Source organism: Ranitomeya imitator, chromosome 6 (genome assembly GCF_032444005.1).
Source record: "Ranitomeya imitator isolate aRanImi1 chromosome 6, aRanImi1.pri, whole genome shotgun sequence".
Classification (NCBI taxonomy): domain Eukaryota; kingdom Metazoa; phylum Chordata; class Amphibia; order Anura; family Dendrobatidae; genus Ranitomeya; species Ranitomeya imitator.
The window spans coordinates 219,137,849-219,157,550 of record NC_091287.1 but is presented as its reverse complement, the minus strand read 5'-3'; the positions used below and the strand labels follow the sequence as shown (position 1 = coordinate 219,157,550).

At 43.4% G+C, this 19,702-nt stretch overlaps 1 protein-coding gene across 1 annotated transcript in view; it reads right to left on the bottom strand.

The window, feature by feature from the left end:
• Positions 1 to 19,702, bottom strand: part of PTPN3 (protein tyrosine phosphatase non-receptor type 3) — a 486,371-nt gene that overhangs the window by 80,186 nt on the left and 386,483 nt on the right. Inside the window, exons 15-18 of the mRNA XM_069730487.1 lie at positions 15,842 to 15,865; positions 14,231 to 14,423; positions 10,427 to 10,504; positions 10,198 to 10,254 (exon numbers count right to left, since the gene is read on the bottom strand). Of these exons, the coding sequence (XP_069586588.1) occupies positions 10,198 to 10,254; positions 10,427 to 10,504; positions 14,231 to 14,423; positions 15,842 to 15,865 (352 nt within the window). The remainder of the gene's footprint in view (positions 1 to 10,197; positions 10,255 to 10,426; positions 10,505 to 14,230; positions 14,424 to 15,841; positions 15,866 to 19,702) is intronic.

The following is a 19,702-nucleotide window of genomic DNA, read 5'->3' as shown; positions in this document are numbered from 1 at the left end:
GAGCACCGTTTTGGCTGGGATAGGTTGCGACACCATGTCACATTTAAAGAGCCCCTGACATGCCAAAACAGCACCTCAAGAAATTCATCTAGGGGAGCAGGGAGTATTTTTTAACCCTCAAGCGATTCACAGACTTGTTTAATATTGAGCTAAATAAATGAAATATTACAATTTTTTTCACTAAAATGTTGCTTTGACCCCAGGTTTGTAATTTTCAAAAGGGACAATAGGAGAAAAGAACAATACAATTTGTTACGCAATTTCTCCTGAGAACGCCAATGTCTCAAAAGTGGTTGAAAACTACTTCTGAGGCACAATGCAAAGCTAAGAATTGTAGAAGCGCCATGTAACATTGGTAGAACCCCTCATAAGTGACCCCATTTTACAAACTACACTTCCCAATGAATTCATGTGGGGGGTGCAGTGATCGAATTAATACCACATGTGCCTAATAAATGTATAACATTTGGCAGTGAAGAGAAAACAATTACATTTTTACCACAAAACATTGTTTTAGCCAAAGATTTTTCATTTTTTACAAGGTGAAATGGGTTAAAATGGCACCAAAAAGTGTCACAATTTCTGCTGAAAATGGCAATACAACATATGTGTTTGTCCAGTGCTGCTTAGCCACATGACAAAACTCAGGTAGACGAACGCCGTTTGACTCTTTAAGAACAAACTATCATAGAATAGTTTGTGGGCTCCATATACAGAGCCCCAAGTGCCAGAAGAGCAGATCCCATGTCAAGTGACCACATTTTGGAAATTACATCCCTCTGGGAATTAATCTGCCGTACAGTGACGATTTTGACTCTGAGTGTCTTCCAGAAAAAAGCAGTAATGAATGTTGCAAAGTTAAAATTGCAATCTTCCATTGTAGTGGCCATTACATTGTAGTGCCCATACATCAGGCATGTCAAACTCAGGGTACCCCGAGGGCCACATGAGTAACAAGAGGTTGTTGCGAGGGCCGCACACAGCAGCTAATGTCACACACGTATTTTAACAGCAGTCAATGAAAACAAGATATGAAGTAGTAATCCCTCCACCCAGTAAGGAACTAGTCATTTCTTCCTCAATCCTCCCCAGTCACCTCACCTCCTCCACATACAATCCATTTTCTCCAGACACACACGGCCACATCATGACCTATCCAGCTCACACCTTCTAACGCTCAGTCTGCTGCTTCTCATTGCTGGCGACATATCCCCAAATCCTGGCCCTCCTCATCACATTCCCACACTCATTTCTAATCCCCTGCCACGATCCTCTACACGTCTTCACAACCATAGTAACCTCATACCCATTCATCCTGCCCCCACTCCGCCAATTTTCCTATCTGGAGCACTATGGAACGCACGCTCTGTCTGCAATAAACTTTCATTTATCCATGACCTCTTTATCAATAACAAACTCTCCTTCCTCGGCATCACTGAAACCTGGCTCACCCCTTCTGACACAGCCTCCCCTGCTGCACTCTCTTACGGTGGCTTCCACCTTTCTCACACACCCCGCCCCAGCAGCAAGCATGGCGGAGGAGTTGGTTTTCTCCTGTCAGATAACTGCTCCTTCACCCCAATCCCACTGCCACCCTCTGTTACCCTCCCTTCCTTTGAGGTGCACTCTGTACGCATCTACTCACCCTCCAACTGGCTGTCATCTACCGTCCCCCAGGGCCAGCCACCACCTTCTTTGACCACTTCACCACCTGGCTACTCCATTTCCTCGCCGCTGACATCCCCACTATCATCATGGGCGACTTCAACATCCCCATTGACACTTCCCTCTCAGCTGCCTCTAAACTTCTATCTCTCACTTCCTCCTTTGGCCTCACTCAATGGTCTTCTACAGCCACCCACAAAGATGGTCACACACTGGACCTCATCTTCACCCGCCTCTGCTCCCTATCTAACCTCTCAAACTCACCTCTTCCTCTTTCTGACCACAACCTACTCACATTCTCTTCCCTTTCCACTCCTTGTCTACAACCCCCACCCCACAAACTCTCAAATCCTCGCAGAAATCTTAAACACCTTGATCTTCACTCACTCTCTGAATCCCTCCTCCCTCTCACAGACATAAGCTCCCTACACAATGCGGATGATGCTGCCGCTCTATATAACACCACAATAGCTGCAGCTTTGGAATCTCTTGCCCCTCTCACACATACCAAAGCTCGCAAAATCAACAGACAACCCTGGCACACCAGCATGACCAAAGAACTGAGGCGAGTTTCCAGAGCTGCTGAGCGCAGATGGAAAAGATTCCACTCCAACGAGCACTTCATTGCATTCAAACAGTCCCTCACTACTTTCAAGACCACACTCGCTATAGCTAAACAAACCTACTTCTCATCTCTCGTATCCTCCCTGTCTCACAACCCCAAACAGTTATTCAACACCTTCAACTCTCTTCTCCGTCCCCCAGCACCTCCTCCCTCCCCACTCACCTCAGCAGAAGACTTTGCCTCATTTTTCAAGCAGAAAATTGAGAACATCAGAGACAGTTTTAGTAAACAACCCCCAGAACCCTTCCTCCCAACCACCCAGCCCGCCACCTCCAAAACCAACTTCTCCACCATTACAGAAGACGGACTCTCCACTCTACTCTCAAGATCGCATCTAACCACCTGTGCACTTGACCCACTCCCATTCCACTTCATCCCAAACCTCACCACAGTCTTCATCCCAACCCTAACCCATCTCTTCAACCTACCACTAACAACTGGCATTTTCCCCTCAAGCTTTAAACATGCCTCAATCACACCTATCCTCAAAAAGCCCTCTCTTGACCTATCCTCTGTATCTAGCTATCGCCCTATATCACTTCTCCCCTTTGCCTCAAAACTACTGGAACAACATGTCCATCTTGAACTGTCCTCCCATCTATCTTCCTGCTCCTTCTTCGACCGCTTTCAATCAGGCTTCCGATCACACCACTCCACTGAAACTGCCCTAACTAAAGTCACCAATGACCTATTAACCGCCAAGAGCAAGCGACACTACTCTATCCTCCTCCTCCTGGACCTGTCCTCTGCCTTTGACACAGTGGACCATTCCCTGCTGCTGCAGACCCTCTCATCCCTTGGAATCACAGACTTGGCCCTATCCTGGATCTCGTCATACCTAACTGACCGTACATTCAGCGTCTCCCACTCACACACCACCTCCTCACCTCGCCCCCTATCTGTCGGAGTCCCGCAAGGTTCAGTACTAGGACCCCTGCTCTTCTCCATTTACACCTTTGGCCTGGGACAGCTCATAGAATCTCACGGCTTTCAGTATCATCTCTATGCTGATGACACACAGATCTACATCTCCGGACCAGATATTACCACCCTACTAACCAGAATCCCTCAATGTCTGTTTGCTATTTCATCCTTCTTCTCCACTAGATTTCTAAAACTTAACATGGACAAAACAGAATTCATCATCTTTCCCCCATCTCACACGACCTCCCCAACAAACCTATCCATTACAGTAAACGGCTGCCCACTCTCCCCAGTCCCACAAGCCCGCTGTCTTGGGGTAATCCTTGACACTGATCTCTCTTTTAAACCACATATCCAAACCCTTTCCACTTCCTGTCGCCTCCAACTCAAAAATATTTCACGGATCCGCACATTCCTAAACCAAGAATCCGCAAAGACCCTAGTCCATGCCCTCATCATCTCCCGCCTTGACTACTGTAACCTCCTGCTCTGTGGCCTCCCCTCTAACACTCTTGCACCTCTCCAATCTATTCTAAACTCTGCTGCCCGACTAATCCACCTGTCCCCCCGCTATTCCCCGGCCTCTCCCCTCTGTCAATTCCTGCACTGGCTCCCCATCACCCAGAGACTCCAGTACAAAAGCCTAACCATGACATACAAAGCCATCCACAACCTGTCTCCTCCATACATCTGCGACCTCGTCTCCCGGTACTCTCCTGCACGCAACCTCCGATCCTCACAAGATCTCCTTCTCTACTCCCCTATTATCTCCTCTTCCCACAATCGCATACAAGATTTCTCTCGTGCATCCCCCCTACTCTGGAATTCTCTACCACAACATATCAGACTCTCGCCTACCATCGAAACCTTCAAAAAGAACCTGAAGACCCACCTCTTCCGACAAGCCTACAACCTGCAGTAACCACCGATCGACCAAACCGCAGCACGGCCAGCTCTACCCTACCTACTGTATCCTCACCCATCCCTTGTAGATTGTGAGCCCTCGCGGGCAGGGTCCTCTCTCCTCCTGTACCAGTTGTGACTTGTATTGTTTAAGATTATTGTACTTGTTTATTATGTATACCCCTCCTCACATGTAAAGCGCCATGGAATAAATGGCGCTATAATAATAAATAATAATAATAAAGTAGTAATATGTAACAGCAACATATATTTGCAGTGCGCAACAGCAACTAATATATTTAACAAAAATACAGCAATTAAAAACTAAACATTTATTTGCTATCATTTTTTTTCAATCATTAGTGTTTTGTCCTGAGGCTTGACACCTCTTTGTGCTAACAATTGTTGGTATATCAGCCTAACCCTAACTCTAACCCCAACCTTAGTGGAAAAAAAAAATTCTTTATTTTATTATTGTCCCTATCTATGGGGGTGACAAAGGGTAGGGGTCATTTACTATTTTTTTTATTTTGATCACTGTGATAGGTTATATCTCAGTGCAGTTATCAAAATGCACTTTGGAACGAATCAGCCAGCCGGCAGATTCGGCGGGTGCACTGCGCATGCGCCCGCCATTTTGGAAGATGGCGGCACCCATGGAGAAGACGGACAGACCCCGGGAGGATCGGTAAGTATGATGGGGTTAGGGGCGAGCACGGGGGGGGGGGGGAGGGGGTGGATCGGATCATGGGGGGGTGGATCGGAGCGCGGGGGTGGATCGGAGCACGGGGGGTGGATTGGAGCACGGGGGGTGGATCGGAGTGCAGGGGGGTTGGATCGGAGCACGGGGGGTGGGATTGGAGCACGGGGGGAGCGGACAAGAGCACGGGGGGAGCGGAGCACAGGACGGAGGGGAGCGGGGCAGTGTGCAGGACTGGGGGGGGGCACATCAGTGTTTCCAGCCATGGCCGATGATATTGCAGCATCGGCCATGGCTGGATTGTAATATTTCACCAGTTATAATAGGTGAAATATTACAAATCGCTCTGATTGGCAGTTTCACTTTCAACAGCCAATCAGAGCGATCGTAGCCACTGTGGGGTGAAGCCACCCCCCCTGGGCTGTACTACCACTCCCCCTGTCCCTGCAGATCGGGTGAAATTGGAGTTAACCCTTTCACCCGATCTGCAGGGACGCGATCTTTCCATGACGCCACATAGGCGTCATGGGTCGGATTGGCACCGACTTTCATGACGCCTACGTGGCATCAAAGGTCGGGAAGGGGTTAATGGTACCGTTACATACAGGAGGGCCAATCACTTACTTGGACTTTGCCTGTGCGGCAGTGGGTCCCTTCTTCCTCGGTCACAGTCACTCTCAGCCTTCCTGACTTAGGACGGTGATCAGCAGCCACGCGAGCCGCAGATGTACAAAACTCACAATCAGCACTTCCGGGTCGTCATTCATTGGCCCATATCCCTGCATATGACCTGCTTACGTGATCAGCAGCCGACCAAAGTACACACGTCATGGATTGACACGGAGCTAGTTGGTCGGCTGCTGATCACGTAAGCAGGTCATATGCAGGGATATCGGCCAATGAATGAAGAGCAGGAAGTGCTGATCGTCTAGTTTTGAGCATCTGTGGCCCGCACAAAAGTCTCAAACTTTGTGTTTAGAGACAAAGTTTGAGACTTTTGTGCTGGGCGCAGATATGCCTGTAAAGGGCCGCATGCGGCCGCGGGACGCGTGTTTGACATGCCTGCCATACATTGTATTGCCCATACAATATGTCTAGCTTGCGCATCAGGAAACATGCACCCCGTAGATTAAGCAGGCTCTCATTGCTATAGAAATGCCAAACATGTGGATGATAAATGTGGTTTAGAAATCTTTGAGAGGCAGAATGAACAATTCAGTAGCAGATCCAGAATTGATTTATTTTTTAAGCTGCTCCTTGTGTGGTATAAGTGATTAGACAACTTTATTTTTCTGGACGGTGCAATTACAGCGATACCAGATTCATAAATTTTTTTATGTTTGGCTACACAAAAAAACATTTTTTATACAAAAATAAAAGGTTTTTGCATGACCATATTTTGAGAGCTATAATTATTCTATATGTATGCCGACAAGAGTCACATGAGGGTTTGTTTTTTGAGGAACGTGCTTTTATTAGCAATATTTTCGGACACAATGTTTTTTTGCTTTCTATTCAGATTTTTGGGATGCAGAATGAACAAAAACCAGCAATGGAATAGAGTTCTTTTTGCCTCCGTTCACCGTGATATAACATTTATAGCACATTTACCATATATTGTTTTTTATGTTTTGCCGCTTTTACACAATAAAAACTATTTTATAGAAAAAATTGTTTTTACATTGCTATATTTTGAGATGTATAACTTTTTTATTTCTCCATTGATGAAGCTGTAAGGCAACTTGTTTTTTTTACGGGACCAGATGACGTTTTCAGCTATACCATTTTTATTTACATTTGACTTTTTGATCACATTTTATTACACTTTTTGTTATGCGGCATGATGAAAAAGCATATTTTTTGCCACGTTTTTTATTTAGTTATTTTTTTTTCACTGAGTTCACTAAAGGGGTTAACTAGTGTGACAGTTTTATAAATCAGGTTGTTCCGGACACATTGATACCAAATATGTGTACTTTGTTTACTTTTGTTTTTACATAAATATACATTTTTATTGGTTTAATATTGTTTCATTTTTATTTATTTTGTGATTTTTTTAATATTTAGTATTTAGAATTAAGTTTTTTTTTTTTTATTTAGTTCCTGTATGGTACCTAAATTTGTATTTTTCTGATCACTGGTCTCGTGCATTGCAATACACATGTATTGCAATGCATGAGACCTGTCAGCTTTACGGACAGATCACCTGTTGGACTCTGTTGCTGGCTGAGTCTAATAGGCCACCATAGCTGGCAGACCTGGAAGTCAACATGTGACCACCAGCTACCATGATAACCCTTGGCTCCCCTATTATCATGTCACGGGGGCACTGGAGGAGAAGGAGCGCTTTCTCTCTCACAATCTTATAAATGCCGCAAATAGCAATTGATCTAGAAGATTACAAAGGGTTAACATCATTGCGAGCTAATCCAATCAGGTCCCAATGATGTCACCTGCCAGAGCTATCTCTCTGCACTGGAAGGACAGGGCTTGCAGGACCTTAGGGTTCCTTAGTGCTACTAGACCACCTACCGTTGATAAACTTTAGTGCTGCACAAAGTCAAGCAAGTACCGACATTTATATACAGTAGACAGTCGAGAACTTTTTAAAAGGGGGACAAAAAATTATTATTTAAGGCTACGCCCAAAATTCATGAATTATGTGTGCCATAAACATAAATAACAAACACAAGTCAAAAAAGAAAGTTGACAAAGTTTAAATTGGGCCCTTATTTTTTCAGCCAAAACATTTGGAAAAACCCTAAACCCCGTCCTCAAAGGTGCACTTAAAAAAATAAACGTTCACATGAAATAAACTTTAAATAAGGTGCAAATTAAAAGAAGAATTGGGTGCAGATAAAAAGAAACAGGCAAAATGTACCATAAAATTAGACAAAAAAAAGCACATATGCAATAATGAATTGGATCCCTTGCTTCTGTTTGTGATTCATATAAAAAACTGCAATATCTGGACTGAACGTGGGTCTCTCAACCTCATATATATCCATGAGACTTTCGGCTACTCCGGGCATTGCGGTCCATTGTTTTCTCAAAGTGATGGAAGAAGAGTAATTCTGAATAAAATAACACCTTCAATGCCGATTATATAAATGCAATTATTTAAACATGGTTTATGTTTCAGGAGACAGCAACTATTCTCAGGAGCTTGTAACTGTAAGTAGAACTAAGAAGTGGGCAAAGAATGATGCAGACTGGTGAAATTGGAGGTGCAATTTTCTATATATTTCTGTCTACAGCCAATTGGACACTGAGTGATAACGCTCAGTGACACATACAGTGGGGCAAAAAAGTATTTAGTCAGTCAGCAATAGTGCAAGTTCCACCACTTAAAAAGATGAGAGGCGTCTGTAATTTACATCATAGGTAAACCTCAACTATGGGAGACAAACTGAGAAAAAAAAATCCAGAAAATCACATTGTCTGTTTTTTTAACATTTTATTTGTATATTATGGTGGAAAATAAGTATTTGGTCAGAAACAAAATTTCATCTCAATACTTTGTAATATATCCTTTGTTGGCAATGACAGAGGTCAAACGTTTTCTGTAAGTCTTCACAAGGTTGCCACACACTGTTGTTGGTATTTTGGCCCATTCCTCCATGCAGATCTCCTCTAGAGCAGTGATGTTTTTGGCTTTTCGCTTGGCAACACGGACTTTCAACTCCCTCCAAAGGTTTTCTATAGGGTTGAGATCTGGAGACTGGCTAGGCCACTCCAGGACCTTGAAATGCTTCTTACGAAGCCATTCCTTCGTTGCCCTGGCGGTGTGCTTTGGATCATTGTCATGTTGAAAGACCCAGCCACGTTTCATCTTCAATGCCCTTGCTGATGGAAGGAGGTTTGCACTCAAAATCTCACGATACATGGCCCCATTCATTCTTTCATGTACCCGGATCAGTCGTCCTGGCCCCTTTGCAGAGAAACAGCCCCAAAGCATGATGTTTCCACCACCATGCTTTACAGTAGGTATGGTGTTTGATGGATGCAACTCAGTATTCTTTTTCCTCCAAACACGACAAGTTGTGTTTCTACCAAACAGTTCCAGTTTGGTTTCATCAGACCATAGGACATTCTCCCAAAACTCCTCTGGATCATCCAAATGCTCTCTAGCAAACTTCAGACGGGCCCGGACATGTACTGGCTTAAGCAGTGGGACACGTCTGGCACTGCAGGATCTGAGTCCATGGTGGCGTAGTGTGTTACTTATGGTAGGCCTTGTTACATTGGTCCCAGCTCTCTGCAGTTCATTCACTAGGTCCCCCCGAGTGGTTCTGGGATTTTTGCTCACCGTTCTTGTGATCATTCTGACCCCACGGGGTGGGATTTTGCGTGGAGCCCCAGATCGAGGGAGATTATCAGTGGTCTTGTATGTCTTCCATTTTCTAATTATTGCTCCCACTGTTGATTTCTTCACTCCAAGCTGGTTGGCTATTGCAGATTCAGTCTTCCCAGCCTGGTGCAGGGCTACAATTTTGTTTCTGGTGTCCTTTGACAGCTCTTTGGTCTTCACCATAGTGGAGTTTGGAGTCAGACTGTTTGAGGGTGTGCACAGGTGTCTTTTTATACTGATAACAAGTTTAAACAGGTGCCATTACTACAGGTAATGAGTGGAGGAAAGAGGAGACTCTTAAAGAAGAAGTTACAGGTCTGTGAAAGCCAGAAATCTTGATTGTTTGTTTCTGACCAAATACTTATTTTCCACCATAATATGCAAAAAAAATGATAAAAAAACAGACAATGTGATTTTCTGGATTTTTTTTTCTCAGTTTGTCTCCCATAGTTGAGGTCTACCTATGATGTAAATTACAGATGCCTCTCATCTTTTTAAGCGGTGGAACTTGCACTATTGCTGACTGACTAAATACTTTTTTGCCCCACTGTACATAGCACATTTCTGTATAATAATGCTATATGCATAGATAGAAGATTCGTGCTCAGCAGAGCTACATGTGCATGTTACTATATGAAACAAATATATAACAGCCTTACGCACCAAAACAGCTTATCCCACCCTTCCCTATATAGACCCTACGCTCATTTCTAGTATACCTTGTTTTTAATGCTACACTTGTCTTTTAAAGTGTAGCTTTATTTGTAGATTTTCTTACTGTCTGTGCTGCTTTCCATTCATATTACACAATGAAGGACAGCGTATGCCTCCTCAGCTTCCAACTTTTAGTATAACTCTTATATTGTTTCAATTTGAATGGAGGAGAAAATCTAAAAACTTATCTCACTATAAATATTCTGCTGATCTGAATGTTCAGAGCATTACAACTACAGTAAGTGGATGAATAAATCTATGATCACAGAAATATAAGCTGCATAAAAAAGGAATGAAAAAAATCACAAGACTTACAGGTGATCCTGGAGTGATTCTGGAGACCACTAACTGCATCTTTTGATCCACACCACCCTGTAAATATTGGAAATCATATTGTAAATATTGGGAATAATTTAATTCCTCACCACTTTATCAATATGGTACATATAAAATACAACAGTATTTGAACAGTACAAAAACAAAAACAAATAAATACTAAAATAAAACGTTAGCTATTATAAGTTTTGTATATAAAAGTTTTTACCTTCAGGTTAAATCCAAATTTGCCCTCCTCGTCTGGTGAAATACGGACTAACAGCAAATCTCCATTAGCAAGTTCATTCTATATGAAAACAAAAAATAACAATAGTCTATATACTGTCAGGTGTCAGCTTTATAATACTTCACATTCCAAAAGGGCTAATGCTGGTAATTGTATGGTTACTTTGTTCCATGTGAAAAGCATGTAACCTTAGAAGAAAACTGATGACATCAAATAGAATAATTACATAACAAAATATGAGTCATAATATTGCTGAAGGCGATTCGTTACATTGATTTTTTATCTTTAATTACTTTTTTTTATATCGTTTATCTATTTAGCGGGTAAAAGTATGTTCAAACTCAGAGGGCCCAATTCATCAAAGCTATTACAGCAGTATTCTAAACAGCTATGGTAAGTCATATTATTCTGTCTCAACTGGAGGCTGCGCTAAATCTATGCGACTTTTGTTGTTCTTGCATCATTTACGCCCAACTACAGCAAAGCTGGTGCAGAGCTGGCATGATGACTAGGGCTGCCACTAGGAATTGTGGAGCCCCAAAGTGGCAACATTTTCCGGGACCCCTTGAGACTCCACCCAGGCTACACCCCTCAAACTGCACAGTCCCACTGTCCTCTCTTGGAAAAATTCCACTTCTGCACCACATCCTCACCAATCACACATTTACAGTTCCCATTACCACATACATAGCCAGCAGCTTTTGTTTGGCCAAAAGATTTTTTAAACCGCCACCACGACAATGTAGACTCCTTTGGCCGGGCCCTACTCTACTGTAACTTATTAAACATTTGTTAAAATATCCAATTCAATTTAGGTATATTTTTATTTATTTTTCAATTCTTAAAATGACCAATAATATCACAAACAAGGAACAAATACCACCACACCATGACCAGACCACATATTACCTCCATATAGTGATCAAATAATACCACATACAAGGAACAAAAAACCCAAACACCATGACCAGACTACGTATTACCACCACATAGTGACCGAATCATACCACATACAAGAACAAATATCGCCACACCATGTCCAAACCACATATTACCACCACTGTGACCGAATAATAGAATATACAAGGAACAAATACTGCCACACCATGACCAGATCACATATTACCACCACGTAGTAACCGAATACTACAATACTGATCATTAACAAAAAAAACACAGTACTAATATTACCATAAGTGCCATTATACACAAAAGATCTGTACTTCGTATACAGTGTCCACGTAATACAGTAATCAACAGTGATATTATATACAGGAGCTTTGTATATAGTGTATAGTGTACAGGTAATACAGTGATCACCGATGAGTCGCAGCCTCCCCCCGAAGATTCCCCCTGCGCACGCAGACTCCACCTGCGGGACGCAGACTCACCCCAGCAACCTCAACCTGCTAGATACAGACTCCCCCTCAGCAGCCTTCTCCTACTAGTCTCCTTTCACTCTTTCAGCAGCCTCCCCTCACTTAACTGAACAGACTCCTCAGCCTTCCCACATCAAATTCCTCCTGTGGGACACAGACTCCACCAACTGGACGTAGACTCCAAGCAGTAGCCTCCCCCTGTGGGACGCAGACTCACCCAAGCAGCTTACACCTGCTGAATGCAGACTCCCCTCAGCTCTCTTCCCCTACTAGCCTCTCCTTACTCGACTCAGCAGCCTCCCCTCACTCCACTCAGTAGCCTCCCCTCACTAGCCTCCCATCACTAACCTACCCTCACCCTGTGGGATGCAGACACCTCACTTGCCTTCCTCTGGGCCCTGTTGCACGCAGACTTTCAGTCCCCAATAGCCTCCCCCTGGGCCCTGCTGAAAGCAGACTCCCAGTCCCCAGTAGCCTCCCCCTGGGCCCTGTTGGACGCAAACTTCCAGTCCCTACTAGCCTCCCCCTGGGCCCTGTTAGACGTAGACTCCCAGTCCCAACTAGCCTCCTCCTGAGCCCTGTTGGATACAGACCCCCACACTAGCCTTCCCTCATCAGCCACATGCTGCCAGAGGAAGCCACCCAAAGCCCCTTCTCACAGGACGCAGTCTCCTCACTTCCCATGTTCGCCGTCTCAGGCCACCCGCCCACAATACGCACGGCACGCCACTCTCCTCCACAATGAGGAAGTGCGAGCAGAGTGTCACATGACGTCAGGACCATGATGAACCTAGACCGACCACAGCCTAAAGGTACAGTGCCCATTTCCATCTGCCAAATGTATTAACAACACTGTAGGTGGATCTTTAAATCACCAGTGTTGTTATGCATCCGGCATGTGGCAGCCTTGAACTAAATGTCCCTGGTGCACAGTGAGAAGCAAAAGAGAGGGAGGCCCGTCCGGAGCAGGCTGCCAGTGTGTTCAGGCCCCCCTTTTTGCTTCTGCTCACCAGGCCCCACAGAGTAGTAAGGGCAGTAATGCCCTGATTGCGGCCCTGATATTGACTTGGACTCACCTAAAATTAGCCACACTACATCTGTAATACAGAATTATTGTACATTACAATAAAATGAAAGGGAAATGAAGAGAAAACGGTGGTGTTGTCAGAGTGCTGCCAGGAATATGGCCTTGTGCGGTGCACAACTCAATAAGATGAGCAATTCCCATCCCATCACCTCCCCAATTACCTTGCAGTCTCACACAGGGAGTGCTCCCCTTTTCTCTCTCTATACATAAAAACACGAGAGTCTTTTCTCGATCCGATAAATTGGTTGTATTTGGACTCTCAATATTTGAAGAGGTCAAGTAGGTAATCATTGCGATTAAACAGCAGCAATTAGAGGTAGCTCCAATTGCTGCTGCTAGAAGCCGGTCTGTCAGCCTAACAAGTATTTTCCCACCAGCCATCTAAAATGTACGAGGAGCTTTATCCTGTCGTGCCAATAGAGGGTAGGACCAGTAAAAGTACATAAGGTAGTATGGGCACGAACTCTTGAAGATGGCACGTGAAACTTCCATTTAGGCTACATTCACATTTGCGTTGTGCGCCGCTGCGTCGGCGACGCAACGCAAATAAAAATGCACCAAAACGCACACTAGAACGCTGCGTTTTGCGACGCATGCGTCCTTTTTTGCCGAAATTTGGACGCAAAAAAAATGCAACTTGTTGCGTTTTCTGCGCCCAACGCTTGCGGCAAAAAAAACGCATGCGTCGCACAACGCAGCATAACGCATGTCCATGTGCCCCCCATGTTAAATATAGGGGCGCATGACGCATGCGGCACCCGACGCAAACACGCAAAACGCTAATGTGAACGTACACTAAGTTGTATTTTAACTTTAAGTGCAGAAGTATTTTAGAAAATAATACTATAATACTTTTAAAAACCTCCTGTATCTTTCCACATGGCTCAGCTTTAATAACAGCTTTCATGGCATCACCAGAACTGTGTCGCAGATTACAAACATATTTCCTCAAACTTCCAGCCAGGAGCAATTTATATCTGTTTTATGTTTTAATGCTCTGTTTTATGTAGAAAGCATATCCTGACTTGTTTTCACTAACTTTGGGAAGGAAATTGTCCCGTATTCATTCTTCACATTGTTTGATTCTGTTTATCCGGCAATCATGCAGCTCTGATAGAAGCTGATGGAGTGCCATCAAGAAGACAATTATTGGATACAAACGAGTGTTAAAATGATGATTTCTCTAAAAACGCTGCTTAGCTTTAGAATAAAATTTATTGGCACTAAGGAACCTGTCACTGAAATCTGCTCACATTTAGAGCAGTATAAGCATGTTGATAGGTTCCCTTTAACTGATGCTAGTTGTGAAAATGAACATACCTTATCATAGTAGTATTGACCGGAATCATCTGTTGAGTTCCCTTTCTTGATGGTATCATAGGTATCTAAAAACGTCTTGTCCACACCTTCAAGTGGATGTGAATATAAATGATTTGACACCCCATTGGGAGAACTAGGATATGAACCTTGACTGCTCAATTGATTTTCTTTTGGACTGTATTCTAATAGGTTTCTAAAATATCAACAGTAGAAATATATGGAATATTTAGTGTGCTACGGACAGAATGATGCAGACAAAACAATAGAAATACTATTAAGATATATATTGAGAGGTCTCTCTTTATGGGTCTCTAACTGTCAAATTGAAAAAAAAGATTTTGTTGCCCAAAGCAAGTAAGAACCTAGTTCTCATTGTGAAAACGGTAAAGGGATTGTCTGCTATTTGGACAACCCCTTCCTAAATGTTGCAGCTCCCTATGGAAAATTAAAAAAACAACAACTTTATACTCAAGTCTGGCCATGTTTCAAAAATGTTGGCACCAAGTAGATATCCGGGTGCTCATATGACATAGTTATGCCACGTGAAGGCTGCAGCCTATCAGTGGTCAGTGATGGGCTGCAGCATTCACGTGGCATAACAGTATGAAAGTGTCGGGTGACATTGCTGAAACAGCAGAGGTGCAGGAGGAGAAAATAAATTTTCTTCATTTATTTTACATGGGAGACTACAGCATGTAAAAAGGGGTTGTTCAAGTACTTTTAAAGGAGTTGTCCACTACTCGGAGCAACCCCTTCTGAATACCTATGTGTCCCCTTTTTAAAGTAACATCTCATCACCTCCAGTGTCAGCTCCGTTCTAACTGTGTTGGAATTGGTTTTCCCGGGGATCCTATGACATTGTTATGTCACGCAATCCCTGCGGCCAATCTGCACTGGCTTCACTATACCCTCGTTCTGATCACATACATCCACAGAAAGTGAAAGATGGGAGAGTGAAGCAACCGCTGATTGGCCGTAGGGATCACATGGCATAACACTGACATGTCTGACGATCCCCAGGAGAACCAGTGCTGACAACTGGAATGGGACAAGGCACCAAAGGCAAGTATAGGTGATATTTTATAAGAGGAAATCATATGGATTGAGAAGAGGTTGTCAGAGTAGTGGACAACTCCTTTAATATATGAAGCTCAATAAAAAAGATTGATGTATTTATAGATTTTATTTTACTGCATAGATATATTGAAAGATATGGAATTCATATTTATAAAACCATTGTGTCATTTTTAATGATAAATGAATATACTGAAAAAAGTCTGAACTGACTTTTCTTTACCTCCCAAGCAAATTCATCAATAGATTGTCAGCCCTATTGATGATTTTAATATAACCTACCCTTAATGTATGACTATCACTATCATTCTGCCCCAAAATATTATTATTATTATTATTATTTATTGTTATAGCGCCATTTGTTCCATGGCGCTTTACATGTGAGGAGGGGTATACATAATGAAAACAAGTACAATAATCTTAAACAATACAAGTCATAACTGGTACAGGAGCAATGAGGACCCTGCCTGCGAAGGCTCACAATCTACAAGATACAAAAAATATCCAACCTATAACACAAGATGGATCATCACTTACTTTGGAGAGTCTGCATCTGACAACCTAAACAGAAATAAAAGAAATAGTGAGATATGTTTTTCCTCAACAATCGCTGATCTTTTATATACCGTAACTACATTATTTTTTAACAATACAATTGTATGTGTTATTCAATTTATGTATATCATTATTTAGGCAGCTATCTTGACTTAGCTTCTATTACTGCAGTCACATAGACATTTGACTTGTGCTGCAACTAAAAGCTATGGTGAATGATGGATCCTGTTATTTGTACACACTGGAGGCGATACCTGCCATTGTCATTCTGCCTCTGATGATTTTGCGATAACTGCAGATCTCAATAGAACAGGTAATATTAGCTTAAGGCCAGGATCACAGGACCCATTTTCTCTCACCCAAGAAAATTGGTCCGATTATATGATCAGAGTGCGATTGGAGTGCGAGCTGCTTTTCTCAGTCATCATCTGAGTGTGATTCAATGTTTTGCCCACGCCCATAGACATGAATGGCCGAGTGCCATCCAATTATCAGTGGCACCTCATGCATGTTGCATCATTTTTCCTTAGACCGAATCAGTCCACGGAAAAAAATGGACATGTGCAGTGCCTCATTGAATTACATGGGACAAAATAACATTATTTACGAAGGTATGCACGAGTCCTAACATTACGGTAAGTTAAGTGATCAGAGCAGAAAATTGAAAGATTTTAGGTCTTTTAAATGCAGATAGTGATAGGGAAAAATTATGAAAAAAGAGGCCCTATTACCAGGTCAAAAGTGACCTGTTTTTGCTCCTATTTTGTACCCGCTGATCCTGAGTAGTCAGTTTTTGGGGTTTTCTTAAATTCACCATACGGTTCCAGACATATGGGCCTTTTTACTTAGTGGATTTGTTTATGATCTTTACCAGTTGGTCACACTGTAATAATATAAAGTAGCCTAAACATATGCCCACAGAGTATCCTGTGAGCCACACCAACCTCAGTAAACACCAGAAAAATTATCAATGAACAAAAAGAGCCGTAATTCTGGGACCATAGAGTGGATTTAATAATAAAAATAATAATAATACTTAGGGGAGGAGTGGGAATAAAATAAGAAAAAAAAAAAGATTATTTTCAATTTGTTAGAGGTCCTCTTTAAGTAAAACAGCAGAACATTATCGAATGACAATTTGCCTTTAAAATGAAACATGACTATAAATGATATAAGAGTAGATGGGTGTATCATCCACATTCTGAAAATAACAAACACCCTTCACCGATGAATTGGTTTTTTTCTCGCATGGTGCTGTATGTGACCGTCTGAAATAGCATACATTGTTTGGTAATTGTATTGCTCAATGCTACGCTTAGCTTACAAGTTACACAACAGAACGGCATGTACACCAGCCTTGTGTTAGCACATCGTGCTGGAGTGCAGAAACAATAGCCCCAGGAAGACTTCTGTCTCAGCAATTACATCAGGAAAACATTAAAGGCCCCGTCACACATAGCGACGCTTAAGCGATCCCGACAACGATACGACCTGTCAGGGATCGTTGCTGCGTCGCTATGTGGTCGCTGGTGAGATGTCACACAGTGCGATCTCCCCAACGACGCAGCAGCGATGCGGCGACCTGTAGCGACCTGTAGAACGATGCTATTTCATGACGATTCAATGGGACGTCCTGTCAGCGAGGTCGTTGGTAAGGTGTCAAACACAGCGGTGTGTGCTACCCAGCGGGATCTCAACGATCAAAAAACGGTCCAGGCCATTCCGACACGACCAGCGATCTCACAGCAGGGGCCTGGTTGCTGCTACGTGTCACACATAGCGAGATCGCTACTGAGGTCGCTGTTGTGTCACAAAACTTGTGACTCAGCAGCGATCTCGCTAGCGATCTCGCTATGTGTGACGGGGGCTTTACGAGGAGCCCAAGGACCCATGACCAAATGCAGAAAGCTGTGCCTGGACACTTACAGCAACATGTCCAGATATGTGTGGAGATGCACCGTTTTGTGGCAGGATAGTGTGGCACCCCTAGGGGTATTTGCCACAAAAATAGTTACTGACAGTAAGTACAAATACTAAAATAGCAAGACTGCACTACCACCTCCGGCCAGAAGGGGGAGCTCCAGAGACTCCCCTTGATCCATTCTGGTCTGAGAGAAGAAATGGCAGTTGGGCTAAGGAGCTGAAAGTGAGAGGTCATACAGTTGAATCTCTAACAGCCCTGTGACTGTTACCAGGCCTAAATCACCGGCCTGAGGAGAAGAGGGATAGTGTTGTGAATTCTGTGGCTGAGTTCACTTCTGTGGTCACAAGTGGTATTGCAGTCTCTGGGCTTCCTCCCTCAGGTGTTTTGGTGAGCTCGTTGGCTGCCTTGCTATTTAGCTCCACCTGAGTCTGTCTTCCTTGCTCCTTGTCAATGTTCCAGTGTTGGATCTGAGCTACTGCATCTTTCCTTGGGCCTGCTGCTCTGCTAGATAAGTGCTTCTAGTTTGTTTTCTGTTTTTTCTGTCCAGCTTGTTATTATCTTTTGCTGGAAGCTCTGAGAAGCAAAGGGGTGCACCGCCGTGCTGTTAGTTCGGCACGGTGGGTCTTTTTGCCCCTTTGCGTGGTTTTCGTTTTAGGGTTTTTTGTAGACTGCATAGTTCTCTTTGCTATCCTCGCTCTGTCTAGAATATCGGGCCTCACTTTGCTGAATCTACTTCATTCCTACGTTTGTCTTTTCATCTTGCTAACAGTCATTATATGTGGGGGCTGCCTATTCCTTTGGGGTATTTCTCTGAGGTAAGTCAGGCTTGTATTTCTATCTTCAGGCTAGTCAGCTCCTCAGGCAGTGCCGAGTTGCATAGGTAGTTGATAGGCGCAATCCACTGCTGCTTCCAGTTGTGTGAGGATAGATCAGGTACTGCAGTCTACAGAGATTCCACGTCTCAGAGCTCGTCCTATTGTTTTGGGTTATTGCCAGATCTCTGTATGTGCGCTGATTACTGCACGCTGTGTTGCCTGATTGCCAGCCATAACAGTACAAGGAGCCAGCCAATGATTTCCAATAGAGGGAAAAAAGAAATCCTGACATCATTTTTTTTTCTTAGCTCTGTCTTCAGTCTTTTTTTTCCCCTAGACATTAGAGTGCTTCAGGACACAGCTGTGGACATGGATATTCAGGCTCTGTGCTCCTCAATGGATAATCTCGTTGTAAATGTACAAAAGATTCAAGATACTATTGATCAGAAATCGATGCTAGAACCAAGAATTCCGATTCCTGATTTGTTTTTTGGTGACAGAACTAAGTTCCTGAGCTTCAGAAATAATTGTAAGCTATTTTTGGCCTTGAAACCTCATTCTTCTGGTAATCCTATTCAACAGGTTTTGATTATTATTTCTTTTTTGCGTGGCGACCCACAGGACTGGGCGTTTTCTCTTGCACCAGGAGATTCTGCATTGAGTAATGTTGATGCATTTTTCCAGGCGCTGGGATTGCTTTACGATGAGCCTAATTCAGTGGATCAAGCTGAGAAAAATCTGCTGGCTTTATGCCAGGGTCAGGATGATGTAGAAGTATATTGTCAGAAATTTAGAAAATGGTCAGTACTCACTCTGTGGAATGAATCTGCACTAGCGGCTTTGTTCAGAAAGGGTCTCTCTGAAGCTCTTAAGGATGTAATGGTGGGATTTCCTATGCCTGCTGGTTTGAATGAGTCTATGTCCTTGGCCATTCAGATCGGTCGTCGCTTGCGCGAGCGTAAATCTGTGCACCATCTGGCGGTATTGTCTGAGAGTAAGCCTGAGCCTATGCAGTGCGACAGGACTATGACTAAAGTAGAACGGCACGAACACAGACGTCTGAACAGACTGTGTTTCTATTGTGGTGATTCTACTCATGCTATT